Source organism: Pelophylax lessonae (genome assembly GCF_965119305.1).
Source record: "Pelophylax lessonae genome assembly, chromosome: 5".
Lineage (NCBI taxonomy): Eukaryota > Metazoa > Chordata > Amphibia > Anura > Ranidae > Pelophylax > Pelophylax lessonae.
The window spans coordinates 191442-207360 of record NC_138772.1 but is presented as its reverse complement, the minus strand read 5'-3'; the positions used below and the strand labels follow the sequence as shown (position 1 = coordinate 207360).

At 53.2% G+C, this 15919-nt stretch overlaps 1 protein-coding gene across 1 annotated transcript; it reads right to left on the bottom strand.

Moving 5' to 3' along the window:
• Nucleotides 1-1297: 1297 nt before the first annotated feature.
• LOC309556344 (TBC1 domain family member 20-like) lies at nucleotides 1298-15786 on the bottom strand. Its single transcript, XM_082258798.1, has 8 exons — nucleotides 15676-15786; nucleotides 10817-11005; nucleotides 10513-10593; nucleotides 10209-10395; nucleotides 9421-9522; nucleotides 6610-6751; nucleotides 3382-3566; nucleotides 1298-1685 (listed from the first exon to the last, which is right to left on the bottom strand). Exons 1-8 carry the CDS (start codon nucleotides 15713-15715, stop codon nucleotides 1454-1456), a joined length of 1158 nt encoding a protein of 385 aa, XP_082114924.1. The 5' UTR covers nucleotides 15716-15786; the 3' UTR covers nucleotides 1298-1453.
• Nucleotides 15787-15919: the final 133 nt, after the last annotated feature.

Below are 15919 nucleotides of genomic sequence, written 5' to 3'. Positions count from 1 at the left end.
CCCCATGATGTCCGTACCCCTCCGATCCTTCCCCTATGATGTCCGTACCCCTCCGATCCTTCCCCTATAATGTCCGTACCCCTCCGATCCTTCCCTACGATGTCCGTACCCCTCCGATCCTTCCCTATAATGTCCGTACCCCTCCGATCCTTCCCTACGATGTCCGTACCCCTCCGATGCTTCCCTACGATGTCCGTACCCCTCCGATGCTTCCCTACGATGTCCGTACCCCTCTGATCCTTCCCTATAATGTCCATACCCCTCTGATCCTTCCCTACGATGTCCGTACCCCTCCGATCCTTCCCTACGATGTCCGTACCCCTCTGATCCTTCCCTACAATGTCCGTACCCCTCCGATCCTTCCCTATAATGTCCGTACCCCTCCGATGCTTCCCTACGATGTCCGTACCCCTCCGATGCTTCCCTACGATGTCCGTACTCCTCCCATCCTTCCCTATGATGTCCGGACCCCTCCGATCCTTCCCTATGATGTCCGTACCCCTCTGATCCTTCCCTACAATGTCCGTACCCCTCAGATCCTTCCCTACGATGTCCGTACCCCTCCGATCCTTCCCTATAATGTCCGTACCCCTCCGATCCTTCCCTACGATGTCCGTACTCCTCCCATCCTTCCCTACGATGTCCGTACCCCTCTGATCCTTCCCTACAATGTCCGTACCCCTCAGATCCTTCCCTACGATATCCGGACCCCTCCGATCCTTCCCTATGATGTCCGGACCCCTCCGATCCTTCCCTATGATGTCCGTACCCCTCCGATCCTTCCCTATGATGTCTGGACCCCTCCGATCCTTCCCTATAATGTCCGTACCCCTCCGATCCTTCCCTACGATGTCCGTACCCCTCCGATCCTTCCCTACGATGTCCGTACCCCTCCGATCCTTCCCTATAATGTCCGTACCCCTCCGATGCTTCCCTATAATGTCCGTACCCCTCCGATCCTTCCCTACAATGTCCGTACCCCTCCGATCCTTCCCTATAATGTCCGTACCCCTCCGATCCTTCCCTATAATGTCCGTACCCCTCCGATCCTTCCCTACGATGTCCGTACCCCTCTGATCCTTCCCTATGATGTCCGTACCCCTCTGATCCTTCCCTACAATGTCCGTACCCCTCTGATACTTCCCTATGATGTCCGTACCCCTCAGATCCTTCCCTACGATGTCCGTACCCCTCTGATACTTCCCTATGATGTCCGTACCCCTCAGATCCTTCCCTATGATGTCCGTACCCCTCAGATCCTTCCCTATGATGTCCGTACCCCTCAGATCCTTCCCTACGATGTCCGTACCCCTCCGATCCTTCCCTACGATGTCCGTACCCCTCCGATCCTTCCCTACGATGTCCTTATCAAGTGTCCCCATTTCCTTATGAAGTCCATCTCCTCTGATTCTTCCAATATCACAAGCATAGCTCCCCTCCGCCGTACCGGATGTCAGAAAAGTCCCAGCAGCAGCTCCGGGCCCCATTCCAGAGCCGTCTGAGTAACCGCCAGAGCCGCTGCCCCCAGGGAGGCAGACAGACCCCAAACCGCTAATTTCAACAAAGTATTCTGTGAGCGCATGTGCACAATGTCTGATTCTGGAGGATTCTGTTGGCGGAGCATGGAATCGGGACGTTGCTGCGAGGCAGAGATCTGCAGGGAGCGGAACGAGGCAGCTGAAATGCTGAAAAGATTGCCAGAAAAGATTGTTAGACAAAAGAGTGCCCCCCTGTGGTTACACACAGTACTGTATACACCTCCTATAATACTGCCCCCCTGTGGTCACACACAGTACTGTATACACCTCCTATAATACTGCCCCCCTGTGGTCACACACAGTACTGTATACACCTCCTATAATACTGCCCCCCTGTGGTCACACACAGTACTGTATACACCTCCTATAATACTGCCCCCCTGTGGTCACACACAGTACTGTATACACCTCCTATAATACTGCCCCCCTGTGGTCACACACAGTACTGTATACACCTCCTATAATACTGCCCCCCTGTGGTCACACACAGTACTGTATACACCTCCTATAATACTGCCCCCCTGTGGTCACACACAGTACTGTATACACCTCCTATAATACTGCCCCCCTGTGGTCACAAACAGTACTGTATACACCTTCTATAATACTACCCCACTGTGGTCACACACAATACTGTATACACCTCCTATAATACTGCCCCCCTTGTGGTCACACAGTACTGTATACACCTTCTATAATACTGCCCCCCTGTGGTCACACACAATACTGTATACACTTCCTATAATACTGCCCCCCTGTGGTCACACACAGTACTGTATACACCTCCTATGATACTGCCCCCCCTGTGGTCACACACAGTACTGTATACACCTCCTATAATACTGCCCCCCTGTGGTCACACACAGTACTGTATACACCTCCTATAATACTGCCCCCCTGTGGTCACACACAGTACTGTATACACCTTTTATAATACTGCCCCACTGTGGTCACACACAGTACTGTATACATCTCCTATAATACTGCCCCACTGTGGTCACACACAGTACTGTATACACCTCCTATAATACTGCCCCCCTGTGGTCACACACAGTACTGTATATACCTCCTATAATACTGCCCCACTGTGGTCACACACAGTAATGTATACATCTCCTATAATACTGCCCCACTGTGGTCACACACAGTACTGTATACACCTCCTATAATACTGCCCCCCTGTGGTCACACACAGTACTGTATATACCTCCTATAATACTGCCCCACTGTGGTCACACACAGTACTGTATACATCTCCTATAATACTGCCCCACTGTGGTCACACACAGTACTGTATACACCTCCTATAATACTGCCCCCCTGTGGTCACAGTCACACACAGTACTGTATACACCTCCTATAATACTGCCCCACTGTGGTCACACACAGTACTGTATACACCTCCTATAATACTGCCCCCCTGTGGTCACACACAGTACTGTATACACCTCCTATAATACTGCCCCCCTGTGGTCACAGTCACACACAGTACTGTATACACCTCCTATAATACTGCCCCCCTGTGGTCATACACAGTACTGTATTCACCTCCTATAATACTGCCCCCCTGTGGTCTCACACAGTACTGTATACACCTCCTATAATACTGCCCCCCTGTGGTCACACACAGTACTGTATTCACCTCCTATAATACTGCCCCCCTGTGGTCACACACAGTACTGTATACACCTCCTATAATACTGCCCCACTGTGGTCATAAACAGTACTACAATATAGACCATCAATATTACTGCCCCCCTATGGTTATACAGTACAGCTGTAAACACCACCGTTGGCCAAACCCACTCCTTATTAGGCTCCACCCATTCCATTTGTCACATACCTCTTCAGTCTCTGGAGCGAGGCCTGTCTCTCCACCTCATATGGCGGGTGTTTCTGGAAGAAGGAGTGGGTCCGGGAGATGAGGGTCTCATAGGGGAAGTGAGGGGGGATGTTGGAGAGAAGCTGATGGATGGAGGGCATGTCACAATCACATTGTAATATCTCCTCCTCCCTCATCAATACCATCTGAAAGATCAGAATATAGATCATGTGACCAATTATACTCTTCCAATACAAGCCCTCCGTATACAAAGTGATATCTCACTACACTCCTCCCCTCCACATCTCCGCCTCTCACCACACCCCTCAACAGCCCCACCTACCATCCCACCCCTTCCCCAACATCTCCCATCACACACCCCCTCTCAAACTATCACCATACATCCACCCCAACATCTACGTCTCCCACCATACCCCTCCCTATCTGTCCTTCCCACCACACCCTCTCTCTGCCTTTCACCATCTCCACCTTCCATACCACCCCCTCCCAAATGTCTGCATCACACCTCTGCCCCATCACACCCCTCTCCATCTCCCCACCATACATCTACCTCATGTCCACTTCCCACCACACCCCCTTCCCAACATCTAGGTCTTCCACCATAGCCCCTCAACATCCCCCCACTATACATTCACCCCATGTTCACTTCCTACCATAGCCCCTTCCCAACATCTACGCCTTCCGCCATAGCTCCTTCCCAACATCTACGCCTTCCGCCATAGCCCTTTCCCAACATCTACGCCTTCCGCCATAGCCCCTTCCCAACATCTACGCCTTCCGCCATAGCCCCTTCCAAACAGCTACGCCTTCCACTATAGCCCCTTCCCAACATCTACGCCTTCCGCCATAGCCCCTTCCCAACATCTACGCCTTCCGCCATAGCCCCTTCCCAACATCTACGCCTTCCGCCATAGCCCCTTCCAAACAGCTACGCCTTCCACCATAGCCCCTTCCCAACATCTACGCCTTCCGCCATAGCCCCTTCCAAACAGCTACGCCTTCCACCATAGCCCCTTCCCAACATCTACGCCTTCCACCCTAACCCCTTCCCAACATCTACGTCTTCCACCATATCCCCTTCCCAACATCTACGCCTTCCGCCATAGCCCCTTCCAAACAGCTACGCCTTCCACCATAGCCCCTTCCCAACATCTACGCCTTCCACCATAGCCCCTTCCCAACATAGCCCCTTCCCAACATCTACGCCTTCCACCATAGCCCCTTCCCAACATCTACGCCTTCCACCATAGCCCCTTCCCAACATCTACGCCTTCCACCATAGCCCCTTCCCAACATCTACGCCTTCCACCATAGCCCCTTCCCAACATCTACGCCTTCCACCATAGCCCCTTCAAAAACATCTACAGCTTCCACCATAGCCCCTTCCCAACATCTACGCCTTCCGCCGTACCCCTCCCTATCTGTCTGTCCCGCCACATCCTCTCTCCGCCTTTCACCATCTCCACCTTCCATGCCATCCCCTCCCAAATATCTGCATCACACCTCTGCCAGGTCTCTGCCTCCCACCACACCCCTCTCCATCTCCCCACCATACATCTACCTCATGTCCACTTCCCACCACACCCCCTTCCCAACATCTAGGTCTTCCACCATAGCCCCTCAACATCCCCCCACTATACATTCACCCCATGTTCACTTCCTACCATAGCCCCTTCCCAACATCTACGCCTTCCGCCATAGCCCCTTCCAAACAGCTACGCCTTCCACCATAGCCCCTTCAAAAACATCTACGCCTTCCACCATAGCCCCTTCCCAACATCTACGCCTTCCACCATAGCCCCTTCCCAACATCTACGCCTTCCACCATACCCCCTTCCCAACATCTACGTCTTCCACCATACTCCTCCCTATCTTTCTCTCCCACCACATCCTCTCTCTGCCTTTCACCATATCTCCACCTTCCATGACATCCCCTCCCAAAAATCTCCACTTCCCACCACACCCCCTTCCCAACATCTAGGTCTTTCACCATACCCCCTCGCCATCCCCCCACTATACATCCACTCCCATGTCCACTTCCCGCCATACCCCCTTCCAAACCTCTACGTCTTCCACCATAGCCCCTTCCCAACATCTACTCCTTTTACCGTAACCAAATGCCAACATCTACGTCTTCCACCATACCCTCCCCCCCTTCCCAACATCTACGTCTTCCACCATAGCCCCTTCCCAACATCTACTCCTTCTACCATAGCCAATTGCCAACATCAACGTCTTCACCATACCCCCCCTTCCCAACATCTACTTCTTTTACCGTAACCAAATGCCAACATCTACGTCTTCCACCATACCCTCCCCCCTCCCAACATCTACGTCTTCCACCATAGCCCATTCCCAACATCTATGCCTTGCACCATACCCCCTTCCCAACATCGACGCCTTCCAACATACCCCCTTCCCAACATCTAAACCCTACACCATGCCCCCTTCCCAACATCTACACCCTACAGCATAGCCCCTTCCCAACAGCTGTCTTCCACCATACCCCTCCCACCACACCCTCTTTCAGCTTTTCACCATTTCCACCTTCCATTCCAGCCCCTCCCAAAAATTGCCATTGCACCTCTGCCCCCACCACACCCCCTTCCTTTCCGTCTCTCCAACATACCTCTACTTCTTGTCCACTTCCCACCACACCCCCTTCCCAACATTTACATCTTCCACCATAGCCCCTCCCAACATCTACGCCTTCCACCATAGCCACTTCCCATCTGCCCCTCCCACCACTTCTCTCTCTCCACCATACATCCACCCTGATATCTATGTCACCCACTGCACCCCCTCAACATTAACCCACCATACATCCAGCCCATGTCCACTTCCCACCACACCTTCCCAACATCTATATTTTCCATCGCACCCCCTCTCAATCTCCACCTCTTGCCTTCTATCCCACCCAAACATCTACATCTCCCACACACCTCTTCCCCATCTGCCCCTCCTACCACACCCCTCACCATAGATCCATCCCAACATCCACTTCCCCCCATACCCCCTCTCGCCATTTCGACCTTCCATTCCACCCCCTCTCAAACATCTACATCTCCCAAGACACCTTTTCCCCATATGTGCCGCCCACCGCATCCCCTCACCATCCATCCACCCCATGTCTACTTCATGTTGGGAATCCCCAACGTAAACCTGCAGCATGCAGGTTTACCAGTGACCCACCTCCCAGCAATCGTCCAATCACATCACATATAGTACCTGTGCTGCGCAGTAGACGGGCATCAGCGGGTGAGAGGCCAGGAAGAAATCGTATAGGCGCAGAACTTGCTGAAAGTCGTTGAGAACGTGACCGTACCATGTGATGAGCCAACTCAGAGCGAAGATACAGCCCACCTCCGACCTGGGAGAGAGTGAAACGTGTGTATTAATAGGCAGCAGGAGAAGATACAGCCCACCCCCGACCTGGGAGAGAGTGAAACGTGTGTATTATTATTCATAGAAAGAAGATACAGCCCACCTCCGACCTGTGAGAGAGTGACACGTGTGTATTAATAGGCAGCAGGAGAAGATACAGCCCACCCCCGACCTGGGAGAGAGCGACACGTGTGTATTATTATTCAGAGAAAGAAGATACAGCCCACCTCCGACCTGTGAAAGAGTGACACGTGTGTATTAATAGGCAGCGGGAGAAGATACGGCCCACCCCCGACCTGGGAAAGAGTGAAACGTGTGTATTAATAGGCAGCAGGAGAAGATACAGCCCACCCCCGACCTGGGAGAGAGTGAAACGTGTGTATTAATAGGCAGCGGGAGAAGATACAGCCCACCTCCGACCTGGGAGAGAGTGAAACGTGTGTATTAATAGGCAGCGGGAGAAGATACAGCCCACCTCCGACCTGGGAGAGAGTGACACGTGTGTATTAATAGGCAGCGGGAGAAGATACAGCCCACCTCCGACCTGGGAGAGAGCGATACATGTGTATTAATAGGCAGCGGGAGAAGATACAGCCCACCCCCGACCTGGGAGAGAGCGACACGTGTGTATTAATAGGCAGCGGGAGAAGATACAGCCCACCCCCGACCTGGGAGAGAGTGACACGTGTGTATTAATAGGCAGCGGGAGAAGATACAGCCCACCCCCGACCTGGGAAAGAGTGACACGTGTGTATTAATAGGCAGCGGGAGAAGATACAGCCCACCTCCGACCTGGGAGAGAGAGAGGAAGAAGATATGGCCCACCCCCGACCTGGGAGAGAGCGACACGTGTGTACAGGGAGTGCAGAATTATTAGGCAAATGAGTATTTTTGAGGATTAATTTTATTATTGAACAACAACCATGTTCTCAATGAACCCAAAAAACTCATTAATATCAAAGCTGACTATTTTTGGAAGTAGTTTTTAGTTTTAGCTATTTTAGGGGGATATCTGTGTGTGCAGGTGACTATTACTGTGCATAATTATTAGGCAACTTAACAAAAATCAAATATACAGTATACCCATTTCAATTATTTATTTTACCAGTGAAACCAATATAACATCTCAACATTCACAAATATACATTTCTGACATTCAAAAACAAATCAGTGACCAATATAGCCACCTTTCTTTGCAAGGACACTGAAAAGCCGCCATCCATGGATTCTGTCAGTGTTTTGATCTGTTCACCATCAACATTGCGTGCAGCAGCAACCACAGCCTCTCAGACACTGTTCAGAGAGGTGTACTGTTTTCCCTCCTTGTAAATCTCACATTTGATGATGGACCACAGGTTCTCAATGGGGTTCAGATCAGGTGAACAAGGAGGCCATGTCATTAGCTTTTCTTCTTTTATACCCTTTCTTGCCAGCCACGCTGTGGAGTAGTTGGACGCGTGTGATGGAGCATTGTCCTGCATGAAAATCATGTTTTTCTTCTTCCTGTACCACTGCTTGAAGAAGGTGTCTTCCAGAAACTGGCAGTAGGACTGGGAGTTGAGCTTGACTCCATCCTCAACCCGAAAAGGCCCCACAAGCTCATCTTTGATGATACCAGCCCAAACCAGTACTCCACCTCCACCTTGCTGGCGTCTGAGTCGGACTGGAGCTCTCTGCCCTTTACCAATCCAGCCATGGGCCCATCCATCTGGCCCATCAAGACTCACTCTCATTTCATCAGTCCATAAAACCTTTGAAAAATCAGTCTTGAGATATTTCTTGGCCCAGTCTTGACATTTCAGCTTGTGTGTCTTGTTCAGTGGTGGTCGTCTTTCAGCCTTTCTTACCTTGGCCATGTCTCTGGGTATTGCACACCTTGTGCTTTTGGGCACTCCAGTGATGTTGCAGCTCTGAAATATGGCCAAACTGGTGGCAAGTGGCATCTTGACTTTTCTCAGTTCATGGGCTGTTATTTTGCACCTTGGTTTTTCCACACGCTTCTTGCGACCCTGTTGACTATTTTGAATGAAATGCTTGATTGTTCGATGATCACGCTTCAGAAGCTTTGCATCCCTCTGCAAGATATCTCACTATTTTTGACTTTTCTGAGCCTGTCAAGTCCTTATTTTGACCCATTTTGCCCAAGGAAAGGAAGTTGCCTAATAATTATGCACACCTGAAATAGGGTGTTGATGTCATTAGACCACACCCCTTCTCATTACAGAGATGCACATCACCTAATATGCTTAATTGGTAGTAGGCTTTCCAGCCTATACAGCTTGGAGTAAGACAACATGCATAGAGAGGATGATGTGCTCAAAATACTCATTTGCCTAATAATTCTGCACTCCCTGTATTAATAGGCAGCGGGAGAAGATACAGCCCACCCCCGACCTGGGAGAGAGCGATACGTGTGTATTAATAGGCAGCGGGAGAAGATACAGCCCACCCCCGACCTGGGAGAGAGCGACACGTGTGTATTAATAGCCAGCGGGAGAAGATACAGCCCACCTCCGACCTGGGAGAGAGCGACACCTGTGTAGGGATACGACCACCTTTCAGACCATCTCTGTGGGGATTGGACAGGAGGATAAGGAGCTCTGGGGACAGCAGACATGGGATTGGTGGGTGAGATGTTTTAACTGAGACCCATACCGGAGGAGGAAGTCATGGAGTCCAGTGCTCTCACACTGCACAAGAGGCATCAAATAGCTCAGGACATGGCGGGTCCGGTCCATTGTTGGGTCCATGAAGTCTCTGCAGATGGAGAGAAACGTCACTGAGAATTCCAAATCATAGTAAAATGCAAGTTCCAACTCATCTCCTCCTCATCTGACCCTTTCTAGGACCCCACCATGACTCGTCCCCTTCTCACTTGACCCTTCCCAACATCCTGCTGCTACTCGCCTCCTCTCCTGACCCCTCCCAGCACCCGGCCATTACTCGTCCCCTCCTCACCTGACCCTTCCCAACACCCGGCCATTACTCGTCCCCTCCTCACCTTACCCTTCCCAGCAACCCGCCATTACTTGTCCCCTCCTCACCTGACCGTTCCCAACGTCCTGCTGCTACTTGCCTCCTCTCCTGACCCTTCCTAGCGCCCCACCATGACTTATTCCCTCCTCACCTGACCCTACTCAACATCCTGCCGCTACTCGCTTCCTCACCTGACCCTTCCCAGAGCCCTGCCATGACTCGTCTCCTCCTCACCTGACCCTTCCCAGAGCCCTGCCGCCACTCCCCTCCTTACCTGACCCTTCCTAGCACCCCACCATGACTCGTCCCCTCCTTACCTGACCCTTCCTAGCGCCCCACCATGACTCGTCCCCTCCTTACCTGACCCTTCCTAGCACCCCACCATGACTCGTCCCCTCCTTACCTGACCCTTCCTAGCGCCCTACCATATAACACCCAAAACGGCAGTAATAGTGGTGAGAACCTACCGAAGGTGGTGGGTGGAGAGAGTCTGGAGCATGCCGGTTGCCATTCGCACGCCGACGGTGAGGAGCAGGGTAACGGCGATATCGTGGTAGCCCTGGTAGTAGTGGAGCTCCGGGTTGTTCCGTAGAACATAAAGGATCATGTCAGTCAACTGCCCTTGTAGGACCGAGCGCTCACCCTCTGCCATCCCTGAAGAGGGGGGGGGGGGGGGGGAGATAACTAAATGTCAGCAGAACACAGGAAACCCCACCCACTCCACCTGTGACATCACAAACACCAAAGAATGACCAACGCAAGAAGTCAAACCTTTTGGAAATCTCCTGAGTGAACGCCGTACATCCATCTCCACCTGGTTATAGTCCCGGTGATTGGAGCGGAGGGCGGGGCCTGTAAAACAATAATCACATCAGATCCCATGATCATTACTAAGTGGTCAGGACAGATAGGGGGGAGGGTGTATTCCATTTGGGGGAGGAGTCAGCGAACAGCTTGTGTAGTGGTAGAGGTCTGGACTGTCCAGCCGGAGGGGCGGGGTCAGGACCCAGCCTGTCCGGCCGGAGGGGGGTCAGGACCCAGCCTGTCAGGTGGGAGGGGTAAAGAAAGGACGGACCTGGTTTGGGCGGCAGGCAGAAGATGTTGATATTGAGCAGTTTAGGCCACACCTTCCTGCGGATCTCCTGGCCAAGCAGTCCGCCATCACTCACTGCCACTTCCCGCAGGGTGTCCATGTCTATGGGGTCAGAGGTCAATGCTTTGTGTATTTGGAGAACCTTCTGCTTCTTCCCCGGGAGAACCGGCTCTGCGAAGACATAACCAGGAGTGTCCAATAAAAACACTGGGCGGAGTCCCTCCACAACCCAACCCTCCTTATATCCCTCCTCAGACACCCCGACCCTCCTTCTATCCCTCCCCAGACACCCCGACCCTCCTTCTATCCCTCCCCAGACACCCCGACCCTCCTTCTATCCCTCCCCAGACACCCCGACCCTCCTTCTATCCCTCCCCAGACACACCAACCCTCCTTATATCCCTCCCCAGACACCCCGACCCTCCTTCTATCCCTCCCCAGACACCCCGACCCTCCTTCTATCCCTCCCCAGACACACCAACCCTCCTTATATCCCTCCCCAGACACCCCGACCATCCTTATATCCCTCCTCAGACACCCCGACCCTCCTTATATCCCTCCTCAGACACCTCCACCCTCCTTATATCCCTCCACAGACACCCTCCTTATATCCCTCCTCAGACTACCCGACCCTCCTTCTATCCCTCCCCAGACACCCCCACCCTCCTTATATCCCTCCTCAGACACCCCCACCCTCCTTATATCCCTCCCCAGATACCCCACCCTCCTTATATCCCTCCCTAGATACCCCGACCCTCCTTATATCCCTCCTCAGACACCTCCACCCTCCTTATATCCCTCCACAGACACCTCCACCCTCCTTATATCCCTCCTCAGACTACCCGACCCTCCTTCTATCCCTCCCCAGACACCCCCACCCTCCTTATATCCCTCCTCAGACACCCCCACCCTCCTTATATCCCTCCCCAGACACCCCACCCTCCTTATATCCCTCCCTAGATACCCCGACCCTCCTTATATCCCTCCTCAGACACCCTGACCCTCCTTATATCCCTCCACAGACACCCCGACCCTCCTTATATCCCTCCTCAGACACCTCCACCCTCCTTTATCCCTCCCCAGACACCCAGACCCTCCTTATATCCCTCCACAGACACCTCCACCCTCCTTATATCCCTCCACAGACACCCCGACCCTCCTTATATCCCTCCTCAGACACCTCCACCCTCCTTATATCCCTCCACAGACACCTCCACCCTCCTTATATCCCTCCTCAGACACCCCGACCCTCCTTCTATTCCCTCCCCAGACACCCCGACCCTCCTTATATCCCTCCCTAGATACCCCGACCCTCCTTATATCCCTCCACAGACACCTCCACCCTCCTTATATCCCTCCTCAGACACCCCGACCATCCTTATATCCCTCCCCAGACACCCCACCCTCCTTATATCCCTCCCCAGACACCCCGACCATCCTTATATCCCTCCCCAGACACCCCACCCTCCTTATATCCCTCCCCAGACACCCGACCCTCTTTATATCCCTCCACAGACACCTCCACCCTCCTTATATCCCTCCTCAGACACCCCGACCCTCCTTCTATCCCTCCCCAGACACCCCGACCATCCTTATATCCCTCCCCAGACACCCCCATCCTTCTTATATCCCTCCCCAGACACCCCCACCCTCCTTATATCCCTCCCTAGATACCCCGACCCTCCTTATATCCCTCCTCAGACACCTCCACCCTCCTTATATCCCTCCCCAGACACCCTCCTTATATCCCTCCCCAGACACCCCCATCCTTCTTATATCCCTCCCCAGACACCCCCACCCTCCTTATATCCCTCCCTAGATACCCCGACCCTCCTTATATCCCTCCTCAGACACCTCCACCCTCCTTATATCCCTCCCCAGACACCCTCCTTATATCCCTCTCCCCCCGACCCTCCTTATATCCCTCCCCAGGCACCCCCACCCTCCTTATATCCCTCCCCAGACACCCCCACCCTCCTTATATCCCTCCCCAGACACCCTCACCCTCCTTATATCCCTCTCCCCCCGACCCTCCTTATATCCCTCCTCAGACACCCCCACCCTCCTTATATCTCTCCCCCAGACACCCCCACCCTCCTTATATCCCTCTCCCCCCGACCCTCCTTATATCCCTCCTCAGACACCCCCACCCTCCTTATATCCCCCTGTGTCCCTCCTTAGATACCCCGATCCTCCTCAAATCCCCCCAGTTCTTTTAGTTTTCTCACCTACCTCCCAATCTGACTCTTAACCACTTCCTACCCGTAGGAGATATATAACAGTGTTGTAGTGGTTAGCACTTTCACTGAGCAGCAAAAGGATTGTGGTACAAATCCCAAGCATGACACTACCTGCCCGGAGTTTGCATGTTCTCCCTGTGCCTGCGTGGGTTTCCTCCGGGTACTCCGGTTTCCTCCCACACACCCAAGACATCATCCTGGGAGGTTAATTGGCTCCGGTCTAAATTGGCCCTAATATGTGTATGAATGTGAGATAGGGACCTTAGACTGTAAGCTCTTTGAGGGTAGGGACCGATGTGAATGTAAACTGACGGCGCTATACAAGTACCTGAAATAAATAATATATATATATATATATATAGATAGCTTTGGGTTGAAGTGCTATACCTGGATCATGGCTATACAGCCGCTGGAAGGGGGGCCCCCACTACTGCCACCTTTACTGGACTGTTCCATCCCATAGGGGAGCCCGGTAGTGATGTGACTAGTTGGGTCACATTCCCGGTGAAGAGTGGAAGATCCCGCCCCTAATATGTGACACCAATCAGAAGCGGCGAGGATTTCCTCACTTCCAGTTTGTTTTTTGGTGACGTCGTTACCGGCTCCCCCAGCGTCTGATCTCAGCTCTATGTGACACTTGGGAGGCCAGAAGAGACTTCTCATAGACTTCAGATCCCTCCATAAGGACCCGTCACCGGCCCGTACCATCTTCTTCATCCCTTGTGATAAATATAAAAGTGCATAAAACCCCCCAGTCCCAGTCCTCCTCCAACTCTAAACTGGTATCCTGGAGAGGCGTTTAAAGTGTCACCTATGGAGAATTATTTTTAGGTCCCGTAGTTTGTCACCATTCTGTGAGAAGTTCGCTATCCATTTACTCGATGGAACATCTTTTATATTGAACCAGAAATTGTTCAAATGTCATACTTTGACTGACAATGACGCAGTCATGAAACACTCTACCCATAGGAAATCTTTTTTCACACAAACAGAGCTTTCTTTTGGTGATATTTAATCCCCGCCGGGGGTTTTATTTCTTGCTAAACAAAAAAAAGACCCTTATAAAATTTTGCAAATAAGTCATTTTTCTTCGCTGATGAAGGGGCACTGATGAGGCGGCACTGAGAGGCAGCATGGATGAGACAGTAAGGATGAGCATTAATTAGGAGGCACTAATGAGCACTGATGAGGCGAAACAGATGAAGCGGCACAGATGAAGCGGCACAGATGAAGCGGCACCAATGAACTATACTGATATGCACTGATGAGGCGGCACCGATCTGTCTGAAGGTCACAGTGATTACAGGGGGAGCCCGATGCCTACCCCAGGGTGTGCACGGGGGGGGGGGGGGGGAAGGATGTCCATGGATGCTTTCCCAGAACAGGAAAGTGAATGTCAAAGTGAAAGCGGCCGCTCCGTAACCATCAATCACTTCCACAGAGCCAGCGGTCCCTCCTCCTCCTCCTCCTCCTGTAGTTCCCGGGCTGTCCCACGCTCACCAGGGCCCAGAAACCCATCTGCCAATGGGAGGAGAGAGACTGCAGGGAGACCGAGGCCAATCCACACCTCCATCTCACACGCAAACAGTGAAATCGGAAGTGATGTCACTTCCGGGTTCAGGTGCACCATTTCCTCCCCGATACAGCCAGGAGACACATCCAACCAAGCAATCTGTGATTGGTTAGACAGTGTGAAGGGCGGGGTAGACATTGGGGTCTATTAGACCAAGGCTTGAAAAATGTGCTTTGAATCTGGGAGAGAATTCTCCCAACCCCCCCATACCATCCCCCTCTCTCTCCGCTCCTCACCCCCCCCCATATCGTCCCTCCTCTCCCTCCCCTCTCTCCACTCCACACCATCCCCCCTCCCTTTCTCTCCACTCCTCACCCCCCCATACCATCCCCCTCCCCCTCCCCCATATCATCCCTCCTCTCCCCACCCCTCATCCTCCCCCCTTTCTCTCCACTCCTCATTCTCTCTCACCCCCCCCCATCTCCGCTCCCCATCCCCCCTCTCCTCACCCCCCATACTCTCCACTCCTCACCCCCCCATCCCCCCTCTCTCTCCACTCCTCACCCCCCCATCCCCCTCTCTCTCACCCCCCCCACCCTCCCTCTCTCTCCACTCCTCACCCCCCCAATTTTCTCTCTCCTCACCCCCCCCATCCCCCCTCCCTTTCTCTCCACTCCTCACCCCCCCATACCATCCCCCTCCCCCATATCATCCCTCCTCTCCCCACCCCTCATCCTCCCCCCTTTCTCTCCACTCCTCATTCTCTCACCCCCCCCCCCCCATCTCCGCTCCCCATCCCCCTCTCACCATCCCCCCTCTCCAATCCTCAGCCCCCATTCTCCCCTCTCCTCACCCCCCCATCCCCCTCTCTCACCCCCCATACTCTCCACTCCTCACCCCCCCCCATCCCCCCTCTCTCTCCACTCCTCCCCCCCATACCATCCCCCTCTCTCTCACCCCCCATCCCCCCTCTCTCTCTCTTCACTCCTCACCCCCCCATCCTCCTCTCTCTCCGTTTCTCATCCCCATCCTCCCCTCTCTCTCACCCCCATCCCCCTCTCTCTCACCCCCATCCTCCTCTCTCTCACCCCCCATCCTCCTCTCTCTCCGTTTCTCTCCTCCGGTCATCTTTCTCCTCGCAGCGCCAACCACTTCCGCCCGCACGTCTCCTCCAATCAGCGCTGGCCCCGCCCTCTCACATGCCTGGCACTGCCTGGCACTAGAAGGTCTTCTCTGACGTCACGCCGTGCTATTGGATGAGCGCAGCCGGGGAAGGGCGGAGGGGGCGGGACCAAATCTTAAAAAGGAAAGCGGGAAGTGAGAGAGTCAGGA